Source organism: Bufo gargarizans, chromosome 1, assembly GCF_014858855.1.
Source record: "Bufo gargarizans isolate SCDJY-AF-19 chromosome 1, ASM1485885v1, whole genome shotgun sequence".
NCBI classification, from domain to species: Eukaryota; Metazoa; Chordata; class Amphibia; order Anura; family Bufonidae; genus Bufo; species Bufo gargarizans.
The window spans coordinates 713,950,185-713,968,471 of NC_058080.1; the positions used below are offsets into that span (position 1 = coordinate 713,950,185).

Consider the following 18,287-nt stretch of genomic DNA (forward strand, 5'->3'; position numbering starts at 1 on the left):
GTGGTAAATTCAGTTGATTTGACAGGATTTGGAAAGATGCCCCCTGTCTATATAAGATCTCACAGCTGACAACGTATATCAGAGCAAAAAAACAAGCCATGAGGAGGAAAGAACTGCCTATAGAGCTCAGAGACATCATTCTGTGGAGGCACAGATCTGAAGAAGGGGACAAAAAATGTCTGCTGTACTTAAAGTTCCCAAGACCATGGTGGCCTCAATAATTCTTACATGGAAGAAGTTTGGAACAAGCAGGACTCTTCCTAGAGCTGGCCACCCCACCAAACTAAGTAATCACGGGAGAAGGTCCTTGGTAAAAGAGGTGATCAAGAACCCAATGGTAACTCTGGCTGAGCTCCAAATATCCTGACCTTCCAGAAGGTGAACTATCACAGCAACACTCCACCAATATGGGTTTTATGGCAGAGTGGTCAGCAAGAAACCACCTCAGTAAAAGATGCATGAATGTTGCCTGGTTTTGCAAAAAAAAAAAGAAAAAAAAAAGAACTTTGGTCGTAATTGTAAGCATAATATCTGGAGGAAAGGAGGCACCGTTCATAAACTGTCAAATACCATCGTTACAGTAAAGTATGGTGTTGGCAGGATCATGTTCTGGGGGTGTTTTTTAAAAGCTAGGACAAGGAGAGCTGAATGGGGCAAAGTACAGAGATATTCTTAATGGAAACCTGATCCAGAGTGCTCTGGACCTCAGACTGGGCTGAAGGTTCACATTTCAACAGGACAATGACCCTAAGCACATAGCCACATAGGAGTGGCTTAGGGACAACTCTGTGAATATCCTTGAGTGGCCCAGCCAGAGCCCTGACTTGAGCCCAATCAAATATCTCTGGAGAACCTCGAAAATGGCTGTCCACTGATGGTCCCCATCCAACCTGACAGAGCTTGAGAGGATCTGCAGAGGAGAATGGTAGAACATCCAAAAATCCAGGTGTAGAACCTTGTGGCATTATCCCCAAGAAGATTGTAGGCTGTAATTGCTGCCAAATAGTGGCAGATTAAAATAGGGACGTTCAGGTCGGCAGCCCCGGGCCCAACACCACTGGGGAGCCCAACGCCGACCCGAACGCCCACATACTGCGGCGCATAGCTCCCTGTCCCGTCGCCGATAACCGCCTGAGGCCTATGCGGTAGTGAAATCCCGGCACTGTTGTGCGTGATGACGTCATCACGCGCCTGTGCCGGGACGCAGCACTGTGATGTGTGCATGCCTGCCTTATCCCGCCTTCCTCTGCGAGCCTGGCCCTGGACATAGGTGAGTATTTAGCTTTTAATTTTTTTTCATTTTTCATTTTTTTATTTCATGGGCCTACTTTGGGGGACATGTGGGGGGGGACACAGGAGGGCATATATTAGGGAAGAGACATTGAGTACATGGGGGTAATGTGGGGGCTGTGTGGGGCCAAATTATTATGGGAGGGAATAATATGCGGGGACAAATTACTATGTGGGGGCAAATTATTATGGGAGGGACTACTATGTGGGGGCAAATTACTATATGGGGCTGTGTGGGGCCAAATTATTATGGGAGGGACTACTATGTGGGGGCAAATTACTATGTGGGGCAAATTATTATGGGAGGGACTACTATGTGGGGGTAAATTACTATATGGGGCAGTGTGGGGGCAAATTACTATGTGGGGGCAGTGTGGGGGAAAATTATTATGGGAGGGACTACTATGTGGGTGCAAATTACTATATGGGGCTGTGTGGGGCCAAATTATTATGGGAGGGACTACTATGTGGGGGCAAATTACTATATGGGGCAGTGTGGGGGAGAATTACTATGTGGGGGCAGTGTGGGGGTAAATTATTATGGGAGGGACTACTATGTGGGGGAAAATTACTATATGGGCCAGTGTGGGGGAAAATTACTGTGTGAGGGCAGTGTGGGGGAAATGCAATGTGGGGACAGTGTGGGATAATTTCTATGTGGGGACAAATTACTATGTGGGGGCAGTGTGGGATAATTTCTATGTGGGGACAAATTACAATGTGGGGGCAGTGTGGGGGAAACTATTGTGTGGGGTAAGTGTGGGGGAAATTGCTATGTGGGGACAGTATGGGGTAATTGCTATGTGGGGACAGTGTGGGGAAATTGCTATGTGGGGACAGTGTGGGGAAATTGCTATGTGGGGGACAGTGTGGGGAAATTGCTATGTGAGGGACAGTGTGGGGGAATTGCTATGTGGGGGACAGTGTGGGGGAATTGCTATGTGGGGACAATGTGGGGGAATTGCTATGTGGGGACAGTGTGGGGAAATTGCTATGTGGGGACAAATTACTATGTGGGGACAGTGTGGGGGCAAATTACTATGTGAGGGCAGTGTGGGGGAAACTATTGTGTGGGGGAAATTGCTATGTGGGGACAGTGTGAAGAAATTGCTATGTGGGGACAGTGTGGGGAAATTGCTATGTGGGGCAGTGTGGGGCAAATTACAATGTGGGGGCAGTGTGGGGGAAATTACTATGTGGGGGCAAACTACTATATGGGGGCAGTTTGGGGGGAATTACTGTGTGGGGGCAAATTACTATGGGGGGATTACTATGTGGGGCAGTGTGGTGGAAATTACTATATGGGGGTGTTGCTATTGGGGAGGCACTGTAGGGGTAATTCTATTATTTCTGGGGACACTATACAGGGATTATTGCCTGGAGCACAATAGAGGGTGGTAATATTACTGGGGGGCACTCTAGGGGACATTATAGCTGCTGGGACACTATAGGAACATTTGGGGTAATTTATCAAACTGGTGTAAAGCAGAACTGGCTTGGTTGCCCATAGCAGCCAATCAGATTCCACCTTTCATATTTGACAGCAAATCCAGTTCTACTTTACACCAGTTTGATAAATGACTCCAATTATGTCTATTAGGGTCACTATTTGTTCAGCAGTATAGTACCTGGGGCATTGGGGAGCAAAACGGGCTCAGTATTGGGAGAGGCAGCAGGATGACACTGTGGGGACACCAGGATAGGGAGGTTGATGGAAAAATTTAGAAATCTAAAGTGTCTGTGTTACAAACTGTAGAGACGAGATGTGGGTGAAAGAATTTGCCATGGTGGTCTGGGTCAAATGGAGGAGAAGAGGAAAGATAAGGTCTACATGACAGGAGATGTCCCTGGATGTAAGAGGTATGTGGTGCTGTATTCTCCTCCATGTCTTTTTTATTATAATTATATGTATTTTAAATTTGGCTACCAAATTTTTCTAGTCTGAAGAGGTCATATGGCCTAGGAAGAGACTGTGGCGCTCATGAAGTGAGGGAGGGGCCCGAATTGGGTAGACAGCCCCGGGCCTATCATGCACTTAATCCGCCCCTGCTGCCAAAGGGGCATCAACTAAGTCCTTAGTGAAGGGTCTGAAGACTTATATCAGTGCAAGATTTTCATTTTTCCTTTTCAATAAATTTGCAAAGATTTCTTACATTCTGTTTTCATTTTCTCATTCTGAGGTATTAAGAGCAGAATGATGGAGAAAACTTCATAATTTTTTTTTATTTTAGCACAAGGCTGCAACATAACAAAACGTGAAAAAAAAGTGAAAGGGTCTGAAGGCACTGTATATGAGGCCTCTGCTGCTGTAAGAACCTGTCGTCTGTTCAGTTATGATCAGGGGAGCTCTGCCATAGTGTGTCTTTATCTATATAGGGGAGTGGACATGGAGTGGGGGATAAAACGCTTACGGTAATATATTTTCAGCTCCACTGCCTCTTGTGAACCGCATACACAGAACTCCCAGGATAGGACTTGTCTGCAGAAATGAGTAAATTTTCAGCATTGCTTGTTCACCAAATAAAATCTACCTTTATTCCAGACATTTAAAAGATGTTACAGACACTTGAACCATTGATACGTTTTACGTGTTTCGACACAAGGTCTTAGTCATAACCTGCCATATCAAAATGCGCAAACCGTATCAATGGCTCAAGTTTCTGTAACATCTTTTAAATGTCTGGAATAAAGATGGATTTTATTTGGTGAACAAGCAGGGCTGGAAAGGTACTCATTTCTATGGAGTGGGGGATATCACAACATCAAAATCAGCACTGCTATGTCCTGAATCCAGAATGCAGACATGGCGGTGGTAAGGGAAAGACTCAGTAGGAAAAGACAGTAGGGACAGGTTACGCATTACATGTGTGTATGCACTGTATACAGTATGTGCTGTACATGTGTGTTGTGTGTATGTATTGTGTTGTATGTATGTGTCTAAACTCCCTGCCCCTTCCCCTCCTTTAGACCTCTTTCCCCTATGGACCAGTTGTTTCTGGAGTATTGCTGGGTCAACATCCCCCCATCGCTCTCCTCAGCTATTATCACCGATGACCCAGGGGTCCTCCAGATAAGGAGTCTCTATCCCTGTCAGGTCTTCACTTTATAATAGAAGGGTGTGAAGATTCCCAGTAGTTTCTATCCATTTCTGCCATGTTCCCTAAGAAACCATATAGAACAGGGATGTCCAAAGTGGACAACCTCTTACAAAAAAAACGTCACAGACAAATATCTGAGACTGCATGCTCCATTTTATACTGCAGGTCTTCTCATGCCCCTACAAATGTTGATTTCATGTTCTTACTCTCCAGAGGGTCTTCAACCTCCATTTCTATCTGCTTCAAAGTCCCGTCCTTCGTGAGCTTTTCAGTGAAGATGTCTGATGGGACAAGCTCCCTGATGGTTTCTCCGTCATCTTCAGACTTTGCCAACCACCGTTCACAGGGGAAGGTGATTGTCTGTGAGCCCTGAGCCATGGTAAAGAAACATTTAGTCAGTTATGGTCAGTAGTCATTCTTCATAATTGTCTAAGGAATCTTCAAAAATGTCTTCAAAATGCAATTGGTTAAACAGAAGTTCCAAAATGACCAGAGAAGAAGATCTCCAGGGTTGTCCTCTCAGACATGGCCTCTAAATATTCTATTTTGCTGTTTCAGAGTTATTGATCTTCTACTAGATGCCTTATTTATTTGTGTCATGTTTGGCATTTTTGGGGCACTGTATGACTATGTGGGCAAAGTACGGCACTATGCGGGCACTGTATGACAAAGTGGACAAAGTATGGTACCGTGCGGGTACTGTATCACTATGTGGACAAAGTATAGCACTATGCAGGCACTATGTATGTCATAATGGCATAATGCAGGTACTGTATGACTATGTGGGCAAAGTAAGGCACTATGCGGGTACTGTGTGACTATGTGGGCAAAGTACGGCACTATGCGGCACTGTATGACAAAGTGGACAAAGTATGGTACCATGCGGGTACTGTATCACTATGTGGGCAAAGTATGGCACTATGCAGGCACTATGTATGTCATAATGGCATAATGCGGGTACTGTATGACTATGTGGGCAAATTAAGGCACTATGTGGGTACTGTGTGACTATGTGGGCATAGTAAGGCACTATGTGGGCTCTGTATGAGTATGTGCGCAAAGTATAGCACTATGCGGGCAATATATGACTATGTGGGCAAATTAAGGCACTATGAGGGCACTGTATGACTATCTGGGCAAAGTACAGCACTATGTGGGCTCTATGCTGGGCATAATATGGTTCTATGGCACTGTTTGGCAGTAATATATATGCATGTATGTCTGTATGGTTCCCGATGTCTCTACCCCTGTATTTCTTTGATTACAACCATTTGGGGTGGAGGACATTACATATGTATTCATATATTCAGAGCGCCATCTAGTGGCCACAATGATATGTTTTGCATAAAATTATGAAAAATACCATACGGCCTACAAAAAATCTATAAGTACACTACATTCAGGGGTGGATATACAGTACTAGGCTTAGGACCTGTCTACACTGCATAGTGAGTAGTTTGCATTGAAAACATGAAAATATTATACAACTAAGGAGCCAAAAACGGCAACAAAAGAGGATAAAAAGTAACAAAAAATAACATAAAGGCAAATAAGAAAAGTGAAAAGTACAATATGGTGTCAGTGCTTTATAACTCACCTTTCCATTGGGCAAAAGTCTCCGAACCTCCACTCTGTCCAAGTGCCACCCAGCGTTAATGCCCGTGCTATTGTGCCCAATACGGATCTTTTCAATCACATCGCCAATGTCCTCGAGCTGCAGGACGGATGAGAACAGGAGTCAATGAGGCGGACATTGGGCACTATATGGGTCAAGTGGAAGTTGATTTCAGCACAGTATAAGAACAGAAGTAACGCGAAGGTGTCAGTCGTGCCACGTGTAAACTCGCATTACATTCCGGGCACGATTATCACTGGCAGGGAGCGCTGAATAATTCAACAGGCAGCCTATTATCACTGCGTTACTGGGTTTCCGCCTGACTGTGACAGAAGCTTTCTACACTGATCTGCTCCGAATCCATATAAATGTAGCAGAGCGGAGTTTGTCGTCTAGGAAAAAGTTAAGGTGACATCACGATGTGTTGTTAGCTGTGGCTTTTTCTAAGGTGAGCAGAAGTATACAGCGATGATCATGTAATATACGGCACATTAGGTAAACTTATCTCGGCTGCGGGCTTAATTTGTGCCAACAAAAACTGGCGTCCATGCTTTGCACCACATTTATTATGCATTTTAAGCCACTTTTTGTGGCTTACTCCACAAGAGGGAGCGGTTAACCAGGAAATGGGCGTGACCTTACAGGCGTAAATGTGCAGCAAACATTTGGCTGTACATTTTTGGCACCAAGTAAGCCAACCAACAGGTAGCCAAAAGTGTCTAAAGACATGCCAAATTCAGCCTGAGCCCCTCTGGAGTGGGTGACTTCAACGGGTCCATGGTCCACATTTGCGGACTGGTATAGGACATGGTGTATTTTTTGCAGAACGGACATGTCTTCTGTGTGCTTTCTGCATCCCTATGTCTGTTCTGTAAAACATAGAACAGGTCCTACACTTGGCCTCAAAATGTGGTTCAAAGACCCACTGCAATCAATAGGTCCGCAAAAAAAAAAAAAACAGCAACACGCACGTCACACAGACATCATCCGTATCACCCTCAGTAACTCAATGTCTATTAGAGTATTAGGTCGTCTGATATCCACCTCCTGTTTTCTTCTGTCCTTTACACTGCAGCTCAGTTGACTGCTGTGAGTAAGAACCATCCCACCACAAGCTCAGCATGAAGTCAGTACATGGAGAGCAGATTTCCATCACACCAAGAGCAGATAGAATGATTTCCCCTTGCATTAAAGGGTAACTGTCTTTTTTTTTAAATGTATTTGTTTATTAGAGCTAGGCATGTATACCTGAGTTAGTCTGTCAATGATTGTCAAAAGATCTGTAATTACCTTATAATAACAGCTTTCATTAATGTGCTCTGTCCCTTTCCACTGCTCCCTTAAAAGACTGTTGCTAGGGCTTTTCTGTCTTCCTTTTAGTATAAACAGAAGACAGAGGGGCGGTCCTTCACACTGCATGCCTGCATTAGGCTTCAGAGTAAGGAGGCGTGTCTCTCAGTAATCCGATCTGATTAGCTGGTAGGGAGCTGCTGGCTACAGCAAGTGTGTATGGGAAGTGAGGGAAAGCAGTTTTGGCCTCAGAACTGGCAGAGGAGCCATCTTGAGAAGGTCCTCATATTGTAAATGTTTAAACAGCTGTAAGTAAGGAAAACAGTGGTATGTGAAGAAACTGAAGATTGCTTTATGCATAATGCTGCTGCAGCAGTAACATATGCTAAAATAGTTTTTTTTTAATGAAAATATGACAGTTACCCTTTAAGTATTTTGAGAGATGCACCTGATAGCAAGCTTGCTGACTGTTTCCAATAACACTTGTGATCCAGATCAGAGAGACACTATACAAGAGTGGCTCTGCCTCTAGTGGATCTGGCCTATCCATTTATTGCATGATCAGCCATTCATTTGGCCAGCATGCAATGCTTTCCGTCCTCAGGGTGGATGTCTGGAGAAGGACTCGTCCCGAGACAGCCTCTTTAATAATTTAAGACAAGAAAACCTTGGAAATTACTAATCGATTAATTATTGATTAATTACACTATTTTGTTATATTTGGACAGTCTTGAGAGACTTGCCCTGCCACAGCAAAGGGTGTCAGTGAAACTTTATGAAGGTAACACATTCTAGAATATAGGTGCAGCACAGGAGAAGTGATAACCTGTGATGCGAAAGGATTGGTAACTATAGGTTGTCACATGGACATTAGCAGGCAGGGATAATAGAAGAGTGGTAGAAAGGTGCAGCATGGTGGACAGCTTCACAAATTACTTTTAAACCCCATAACTACACCAAGTTTGATAAAACAAATGACCAATATCTACATAACAATACCTAATTTACAGCGAGGTTTGAAAGTTTGGGAACCCTTTAAAATGTTCTATATTTCTGCATAAATTTGACCTAAAACTACATCAGATTCTACACAAGTAAATAAAGATAACCAAATAAAACCAATGAGTCAAAAATATTAGTCCTGGCCATTTATTAATTAAGGAAATGGGTATAATATCACATGTCTGCGAGTGGCAGTATGCAAACCTTTAGGATTAGCAGATAATGTGAAAGTGAAATTAGAGTCAGGTGTTTCAATCAATGGATGGCAATCAGGTGTGAGCGGGCGACTTGTTGTACAGAGACAGGGATCTGTCAAAGTCTGATCGTCACAACACAGGTTTGTGGAACTGTATGATGGCACAAACAATGTAGATTTCAGAGGACCTCAGAAGAAGAGTTGTTGATGCTCATCAGACTGGGAAAGGTTCTAAAACCAGCTCTAAATAGTTTGGACTCCACCAATCCACAGACAGACAGATTGTGTACAAATGGAGGAAAATCAAGACCATTATTACCTTCCCTAGTAGTGATCAACAAACAAAGATCAGTCCAAGAGAAAGGTGTGTAATTGTCTGTGAAGTCAGAAAGGAACCCACAGTAACCTCTAAACAACTAAAGACCTTTCTCACATTAGTTACTGTTAATATTCATGAGGACACAGAACAACAATGGTATGCATGGCAGGATTGCAAGAAGAAAGCTGCTGCTCTCCAAAAAGAACATTGCTGCCCATCTGTAGTTTACTAAAGATGACCTGGACAAGCCAAAAGGCAATTGGAAGAGTATTTTTTGGATGGATGAGACCAAAATAGAACTTTTCAGTTTAAATGAGAAGCGTTATGCTTAGAGAAAGAAAATCACTGCATTCTAGCATAAAAATCTCATCCCATCTGTGACCTCTAATCCAGTAGAAATGTTGTGGAAGGACCTGAAGAGAGCAATTCATGGTAGGAAACCACCAACATAACGGAGATGAAGCTGTTTTGTACATAGGAATGGGCCAAAAGTCCTCCAAGCTGATGTGCAGGACTGGGACTATCTAGTTGCAGATACTGAAAGCAAAAGTTCCCATACTTTTGCCTCTCACATATTGGATCATTTTCCTCAATAAATAAATGACAAGTCTAATATTTTTGACTCGTTTGTTTTATACGGTTATCTTTACCCACTTTTAGGACTTTTGTGAACATCTGATGTAGTTTTAGGTCAGTGAGGAGGAACACGCTGTTATTAATGGCTACCACATAGCCGATGTCAATTGCCATTAGCTTGGAATTCCTGAAATTCTTCACATGGGGTATACAGTGCATCCAGCCAATAGAGGAGATGGAAACACAGCTGAGCGGAAAGTCTGCTGATGGTGACAGAAGAGGAATGACGGTGCTCGGCTGTGACATGTTCTTACAATATTGACTCTGATAATGACCCCCCCCCCCCCTTTTTTTTTTTTTTTTTTACATCCGAATCTGGGAAGTGAAATTCCCCCAGATGATTAAATATACACCACATATTCTCAGCCGTGTAGGGGGTCGGATAGTGTAATGCGGATGTTACCACTCTGGCAATGGGAAGTAGGGAGGGGGGGGCTGTTGTTACAACTACAACTCCAAGCATGTCCTGGCAGCCTTTCATTACAACTACCACGCCCAGCATGATACTCGATGGAGACATTTGCATCTTTATGGCTTGTGAACCCATACATAATTTGCAATTTAGGCGGTTTAAACAGGCTAGGGTATAAGATACACAGAGGGTTAAAGTCCATTAGACAGGAGGTAAAACTGGGCCCCCACACGATGTCAGCCATGTCTGAGCACAGCAATTTTACTTTTTATTTCTACCTTAAAAGGTTTTTTCTGGGATTACTATGGTCTTTAGCAGGTTTGCTCATGTAGTTGCTTACGTCATGTACATCTTCCCCATGTTTTTTTAACCCTTAGACTCCCAGTGCCGTACATGTACAGTGCTGGGAGGGTCTTTAAATATGGCGTGCACTCGCGAGTGCAGCAGGTGCCACAGCCGGCCAGTTTCTGCTGTTTTAAAAAGCAGAGGCCCGTGGCTAATGTCTGCGCCCGGCAATAAAGCCAATCACTGGCATTTAATCCGTTAGACCAAACGTGACCACGACATGTAAAAACCGAAAAACCCACAAGTGCGCTCTTCCACGTGAGGACCAACTAAAGACAGCCGGCCGGCGCATGCGCAATATGAAAAGCTGTTCATCTGCCCATAATGGGCAGAGCAGTGCGCAGGTGCGGGCCAGTTCCCAGCCCGCCGTCCTCTGGTGCCGCTCGTGACGTCCGCCGGCTGGAGGTGTGTTTTTCTGGGCACATCGCCCAGTAACGCCGTACCTGGGCACCTTCAGAAGGTAATTTGCATAAGTTTAAAAAGTATTATTTTCATTATCTGGGCGAGGGACACATAAGAGAAAGGTATGATCGTAATGAGGGTTAAAGAGTCTATAACCTGATCTGAGCGGTCTAAAACGCTCAGATTAGGTGAAAGACTCCCTTTAAAGGGGTTATCTAATTTCAAGAAAAAACAACAACATGTGCCGGGCCCCTCACCGGTAATATACACTGAGCAAAAATATAAACGCAACACTTTCAGTTTTGCTCCACACAGCTGAACACAAAAGACCCATTACTCTCCAATATTGTTCACAAATCTGTCTGAATCTGTGTTAGTGAGCACTTCTCCTTTGCCGAGATAATCCATCCCACCTCACAGGTGTGGCATATCAAGGTGCTGATTAGACAGCATGAATATTGCACAGGTGCGCCTTAGACTTCCCACAATAAAAGGCCACTCTGAAATGTGAACAGTTTTGCCTTACTGGAGGGGGGTCAGAAAACCAGTCAGTATCTGGTGTGGCCACCATTTGCCTCATGCATTGCAACACATCTCCGTCGCATAGAGTTGATCAGGTTGTTGATTGTGGCCTGTGGAATGTTGGTCGACTCCTCTTCAATAGTTGTGCGAAGTTGCAGAATATTGGCAGGAACTGGAACACGCTGTCGTATACGCCGATCCAGAGCATCCCAAACATGCTCAATGGGTGACATGTCCAGTGAGTATGCTGGCCATGCCAGAACTGGGATGTGTTCAGCTTGAGAATAATGGGTCTTTTGTGTATGTAGAAAATGTTTCAGATCTTTGAGTTCAGCTCGTGCAAAATTGGAGCAAAACGTGTTGCGTTTATATTTTTGTTCAGTGTAATTACCCCGCTCCAGGCGCCGCTCATGGTCCCCGCTCCGCTGCTGCTGCTTCTCCCTGTACACGGATGAAAACATCGGGTATCGGGGGGAGCAGCCAATGGCAGGTGGGGACAGGGACGAGCCTCCCTAGCATCGTGGGTGACGCTAGGGAGGCTCGTCCCCATCCCCACCTGCCATTGGCTGCTTCCTTCAACATCGGATGTTTTCATCCATGTACAGGGAAAAGCAGCAGCAGTGGTGCAGGGACCAGGAGAGGCACTGGAAGCGGGGTGCGGGGTAAGTATATTACTGGTGAGGGGCCCGGCACATGTGGGGGGGGTTTCGTGAAATGGGATAACCCTTTAAAAGAATAAAATGTGATCAAAAAGTCACACACTCCAAAATGGTATCAATAGGAACTACAGATCGTCCCGCAAAACAATGATCTCGGTGGACATAACTGTAAAAAAGTTATGGGGGTCAGAATTTATTTTCAAATTTTACTTTTTTTTTCTGTGACCCAGAGAATAAAGTGCACAGGTTACTATTGCCACATAGGGAACACCATAGGGACATAACCCATAAAACTTTGTCGGAATTGCATTTTTTTTCCAATTCCAACCCATTTGGAATTTTTTTCCCACTTCCAACTACACTGTATGCCATATTAAGTGATGGCATTAGAACGGAAAAATAATAAAGTTATTGCTCTATGAAGACAGGAAAGAAAAACTAAAAAACCTCCAGTATCCAAAGGGTTAATTTGGAATCTCCTCCCCCGTTTTCACCATGTAAACCAATCCCAATGCTTGTTTCCATCCTGTATGTAGCACTTCCTGTTGCTGTATCCAACCAAACCCATGATGCACTTCTCCTTCCTCTGTCAGAGCTCCAGCACTGCCCCTAACATCCAGCTAGTTTATAGCTCCTCCCACACAGCTAGTTACATAGACACTACCCTATCACTGCCCCGCCCATGGACATAGCATCACAGGAAATAAGAAAGAGCTGCATGGACATAGTCATGTGACCACTGCCCAGAACGGGAGATAGGAGCAATAAAGATAAAAGAATTACAGCAACCTTCATAAATTATTATTTTAAAGGATGTGGATGGAAAAAGGAAACCCCTTTAATTTAAATACAGGTCATTATATAGGAAAATGTACCTCCACTATGAATTGGTCCACGGAATTCCTCTCGAAATACATCCGGCGCTCCCTCTTGTTGACACACAGGGATTTCTGCTGAGTGCAGATGCCATCTCTGCCATAAAGAACGATAAAAACATCGGCATCCGTCCCAGCGCCAAATATGTCGCTTGTATAAACTGTGATCTCATAAGGAACGACTGGGGAGATAAAAGTACAATGTCGGCCTCTTATTATCAGCACTGCCAACGAAGAGCCATTACTGAAATACAAACATGTACAAGACATATATACTGGAATCCACTGCATTGGAATCCCGGGAATACACAGGTAAAATCCTATTCTGGAGGATTATATCAATCACTATTGTGTTTTAATTATGTATGGACACATGTGACAGTATGGACAGTATGGCTTCTCTATGTCACACAGTGCCCACGGACAGTATGGCTTCTTTTTGTCACACAGTGCCCATGGACAGTATGGCTTCTCTATGTCACACAGTGCCCATGGAAATTATGGCTTCTGTAGGTCACACAGTGCCCATGGACAGTATGACTTCTCTAGGTCACACAGTGCCCATGGAAATTTTGGCTTCTGTAGGTCACACAGTGCCCATGGACAGTATGGCTTCTCTATGTCACACAGTGCCCATGGACAGTATGGCTTCTCTATGTCATACAGTGCCCATGGAAATTATGGCTTCTGTAGGTCACACAGTGCCCATGGACAGTATGACTTCTCTATGTCACACAGTGCCCATGGAAATTATGGCTTCTGTAGGTCACACAGTGCCCATGGACAGTATGGCTTCTCTATGTCACACAGTGCCCATGGACAGTATGGCTTCTCTATGTCATACAGTGCCCACGGACAGTATGGCTTCTCTATGTCACATAGTGCCCATGGACAGGATAGCTTCTATATGTCACACACTGCCCATGGACAGTATGGTTTCTCTATGTCACATAGTGCCCATGGACAGGATAGCTTCTATATGTCACACACTGCCCATGGACAGTAAGGTTTCTCTATGTCACATAGTGCCCACGGACAGTATGGCTTCTTTATGTCACATAGTGCCCATGGACAGGATAGCTCCTATATGTCACACACTGCCCATGGACAGTATGGTTTCTCTATGTCACATAGTGCCCATGGACAGGATAGCTACTATATGTCACACACTGCCCATGGACAGTATGGTTTCTCTATGTCACATAGTGCCCATGGACAGTATGGCTTCTCTATACAGTGTTATACAGTGCCCATTGACAATATGGCTTCTCTATGTCACACAGTGCCCACGGACAGTATGGCTTCTCTATGTCACACAGTGCCCACGGACAGTATGGCTTCTCTATGTCACACAGTGCCCACGGACAGTATGGCTTCTCTATGTCACACAGTGCCCATTGACAGTATGGCTTCTCTATGTCACACAGTGCCCACGGACAGTATGGCTTCTCTATGTCACACAGTGCCCATGGACAGTATGGCTTCTATATGTCACACAGCACATAAGGACAGTATGGCTTCTATATGTCACACAGCACATAAGGACAGTATGGCTTCTTTATGTCACACAGTGCCTATGGACAGTATGGCTTCTCTATGTCACACAGTGCGTATGGACAGTATGGCTTCTCTATGTCACACAGCACACATGGACAGTATGGCTTCTCTGTCACACAGTGCCCATGGAAATTATGGCTTCTGTAGGTCACACAGTGCCCAGGGACAGTATGGCTTCTCTATGTCACATAGTGCCCATGGAAATTATGGCTTCTGTAGGTCACACAGTGCCCATGGACAGTATGGCTTCTCTATGTCACACAGTGCCCATGGAAATTATGGCTTCTGTAGGTCACACAGTGCCCATGGACAGTATGGCTTCTCTATGTCACACAGTGCCCATGGACAGAGTGGCTTCTCTAACAGATAACCAAGAAGGTTCTACATTTCAGAGGTCAACACAAATCCTTAAGACTCTACATACAAGGCGTATACTGTTCAGTCTGGAGATCTGAAGGAAACAGGTATCTCTCAATGGCTCCATCATCTTCAGTTTTATCCAACCACCGCCCACACGGAAATTTCAAACGTTGTCCAAGTGAAGGGGCATCAACTTCCACCCAATCAAGGAACCACCCAGCAGAGCTGCCTAAAAAAACAATTCACAAGGCGGTTAGAGAAGTCAGATCCAGAGTCATCAGCCAAACCCAACATGATAAACTTAGCTGAGGAAGCGTCCGAGGAGCTGACAGGGCGTTGCTTCCAAAACACTCTCCCACCCCAGGCAGCTGCTCAAAGCCACTATTAATGTAGCTGATAAATGTGACCCAGGACCCATACATTACCTGAAATAACCTGCAGGAATACATTACCTCACACTTCAGGACACTAAAGCAAAGTAGAAGAAACTGGTCTGTCCCTGGAATTTAGGGCAAATAACACTCCAGACAAGAGGCAAGGGAGAAGGGAATGTGGGGTGATCAGGAACATCTTAGGAGATACCTGTTCATCCAGATGTTTAATGTACAGAGCTGGTCTGCTGGCCTCCTGTCTACAGCCCATGAGAAAGAAAGGTCCCATCAGACATCTTCCATTCTCACTGAGTGATATGAGCCTGCACAGGGCTCTCTCACACACAAAGGGCCCAGGGTCGCGTCGCTCCTCTATCCTGCCAGGAACTGGTAAATGCTGGGAGGACGGACCATTGTGGCGGCATTAAACATCCCCAAAAGGGGACTTCTTTAGATAGATAGATAGATAGATAGATAGGTGAACTGCAACGTTTCATCCCAGCACAATAAGGCCTTTCTCAAGCGAGATACATATGAGATAGATAGATAGATAGATAATAGATAGATACATAGATAGATAAAGTAGCAAAAAGGCAGCACTCCAAAATCATTTTTATGAAGAAAATTATTTTATTCACCCATGTGGATACGCAACGTTTCAGCTCAACACTAGAGAAAGGCTTGAGAAAGGCTCTAGTGTTGAGCCGAAACGTTGCGTATCCACATGGGTGAATAAAAGCATTTTCTTCATTTTTTACTGATTTTGAAGAGCTGCCTTTTTGTTACTTTGTGTATTGGGCAATAGTCTAGTCCCTTCGGGCGTGCACCCTTTTTTGTTTAAGTTGGATGTAGTGCTGCCAGATTTTTGCTTTAGATAGATAGATAGGTAGATAATACACTGCTTGTCCCAAAAAAAGTCACCACCAAAAAAAAAAGCCTTTAGCTTTGATTACGGCACGCATTCGCTGTGGCATTGTTTCGATGCGCTTCTGCAATGTCACAAGATTTATTTCCAACCAGTGTTGCATAAATTTTTCACCAAGATCTTGCATTGATGATGGTAGAGTCTGACCGCTGCGCAAACCCTTCTCCAGCACATCCCAAAGATTCTCAATGGGGTTCAGGTCTGGACTCTGTGGTGGCCAATCCATGTGTGACAATGATGTCTCCTGCTCCCTGAACCACTCTTTCACAATTTGAGTCTGATGAATCCTGGCATTGTCATCTTGGAATCGGCCCGTGCCATCAGGGAAGAACAAATCCATTGATGGAATACCCTGGTCATTCAGTATGTTCCTGTAGTCGCTGACCTCATTCTTGGAGCACATACTGCTGCTGAACCTAGACCTGACCGACTGCAGCAACCCCAGATCATAGCACTGCCCCCACAGGCTGGTACAGTAGGCACTAGGCATGATGGGGGCATCACTTCATCTGCCTCTTTTCTTACCCTGATGCGCCCATCACTCTGGAACAGGGTACATCTGGACTCATCAGACCGCAGGACCTTCTTCCATTGCTCCAGAGTCCAATCTTTATGCTCTCTACCAAATTGAAGCCTTTTTTTCTGGTTTGCCTCACTGATTAGTGGTTTTCTACACAGCTGTTCAGTCCCAATCCCTTGAGTTCCCTTCGCATTGTGCGTGTGGAAATGCTCTTACTTTCACTATTAAATATAGCCCTCAGTTTCACCAAACGTTTAAGTGATCGCCGATCACGATCATTCAGGATTTTTTTCCTGCCACATTTCTTCCTCGAATACGATGGGTCCCCACTATCCTTCCAGTTTTTAATAATGCGTTGGACAGTTCTGAACCCAATTTTAGTAGTTTCTGCAATCTCCTTAGATGTTTTCTCTGCTTGATGCATGCAAAATGATTTGACCCTTCTCAAACAGACTAACATCTTTTCCACGACCACGAGATGTGTCTTTCGACATGATTGTTTAAGAAATGAGAAGCAACACATTACACCAGTTGGGGTTAAATAACTTATTGCCAGCTGAAAGATAATCGCCCCTGCAGTAATTATCCAATAGGAGGCTCATAACTATTTGCTTAGTTAAATCCAGGTGGCAACTTTTTTTTCGGGACAGGCAGTGTCTCTGGTGTGGCATGAACACAGACTGATTTGATCAGTACAAACTATATTTATTAAAAAACAATTAAAACCAAGATTCCAATCCCAATATATATTCCTTAGACCTCATGCACACGACCGTTGTTTCATTCCGTGTCCGTTGTTCCATTTTCCGTGATTTTCTGCGGAGTCATTGACTTTCAAAACTCGGCTAATGCACCGTTGGTCATCCGCGTCCATGATCCGTGGTTCCAGTCCGTCAAAAATATATAACCTGTATATTTTTTTCACGGAAAATGGTTCGCGGACCCATTCAAGTCAATGGGTCCGTGAAAAAACGCGGAGACACACAAGATTGTCATCCGCGTCCGTTTTTTTTCTATCATTTGCATGGCAAACTTGACTTAGACTTTTTTTTACTTTCCTTCATGTCTGGTGATCCTCCAAAAATAAAGGAAGACACACGGAAACAAAAACGGAAACGGATCACGGAACAACGGAACCCCATTTTGCGGACCGCTAAAAAATACTGTTGTGTGCATGAGGACTTAATCTTGTTATATTAATGTGTATACAAATCATGACATATTATGTCACCGGCAATTCATAAATGTTGTACCTTATCTCATCCCAGAATCAGATACCGTGATATTTATAAATAAAAAATTGTAAATAAAAAATTCCCAAAACATATAATAAATGGTCTTAAAATGAATAACTTCCTCATAAATGGCTATAGCTGCACAGCGTCATATCAAGTCCCGTCTTTTTGGTGTACTAAACTGATGACTTGCTATAAAAACGTCCGTCTTGTGGAGGATTACAGCAACCTATCAAGTTCCATATTAGTGAATTAAATAGTATTATGTCAGTTGCTGACCATAAAATAAATTATAGGTAAAAATCTTCTATAAGGAGTTATACAGTTCCAAGGTATACCAACGCATAACCGATGACGACCAGTTAGATAGATAGGAGATAGATAGATAGATAGATAGATAGATAGATAGATAGATTTCTCATACCTTTGTTGTCATGGCCAATTTTTACTTTCTTCAGTGACCCAATATCTACAGCCTCCACTGTGAATACATCGATTTTCCCCCTTTCAAATTTATTCTTGTTGGTTTTGGAGGCTTTTAGATTCATAAATCCTAAGAAGAAAGCACAGCGTGTGAGCCGTATTGTAGCACTTCTGGCTTCAGTGGCAATAAAGAAACATTCATGTTTATATCCAGAGGATGAAATTCAATGCAGAC

At 43.9% G+C, this 18,287-nt stretch overlaps 1 protein-coding gene across 2 annotated transcripts in view; it reads right to left on the bottom strand.

The window, feature by feature from the left end:
* Positions 1 to 18,287, bottom strand: part of LOXHD1 (lipoxygenase homology PLAT domains 1) — a 209,777-nt gene that overhangs the window by 32,021 nt on the left and 159,469 nt on the right. For both annotated transcript variants that reach the window (XM_044292627.1, XM_044292628.1), the window contains exons 30-34: positions 18,054 to 18,182; positions 14,643 to 14,807; positions 12,662 to 12,843; positions 5,986 to 6,102; positions 4,595 to 4,757 (exon numbers count right to left, since the gene is read on the bottom strand). In XM_044292627.1, the coding sequence (XP_044148562.1) occupies positions 4,595 to 4,757; positions 5,986 to 6,102; positions 12,662 to 12,843; positions 14,643 to 14,807; positions 18,054 to 18,182 (756 nt within the window). The remainder of the gene's footprint in view (positions 1 to 4,594; positions 4,758 to 5,985; positions 6,103 to 12,661; positions 12,844 to 14,642; positions 14,808 to 18,053; positions 18,183 to 18,287) is intronic.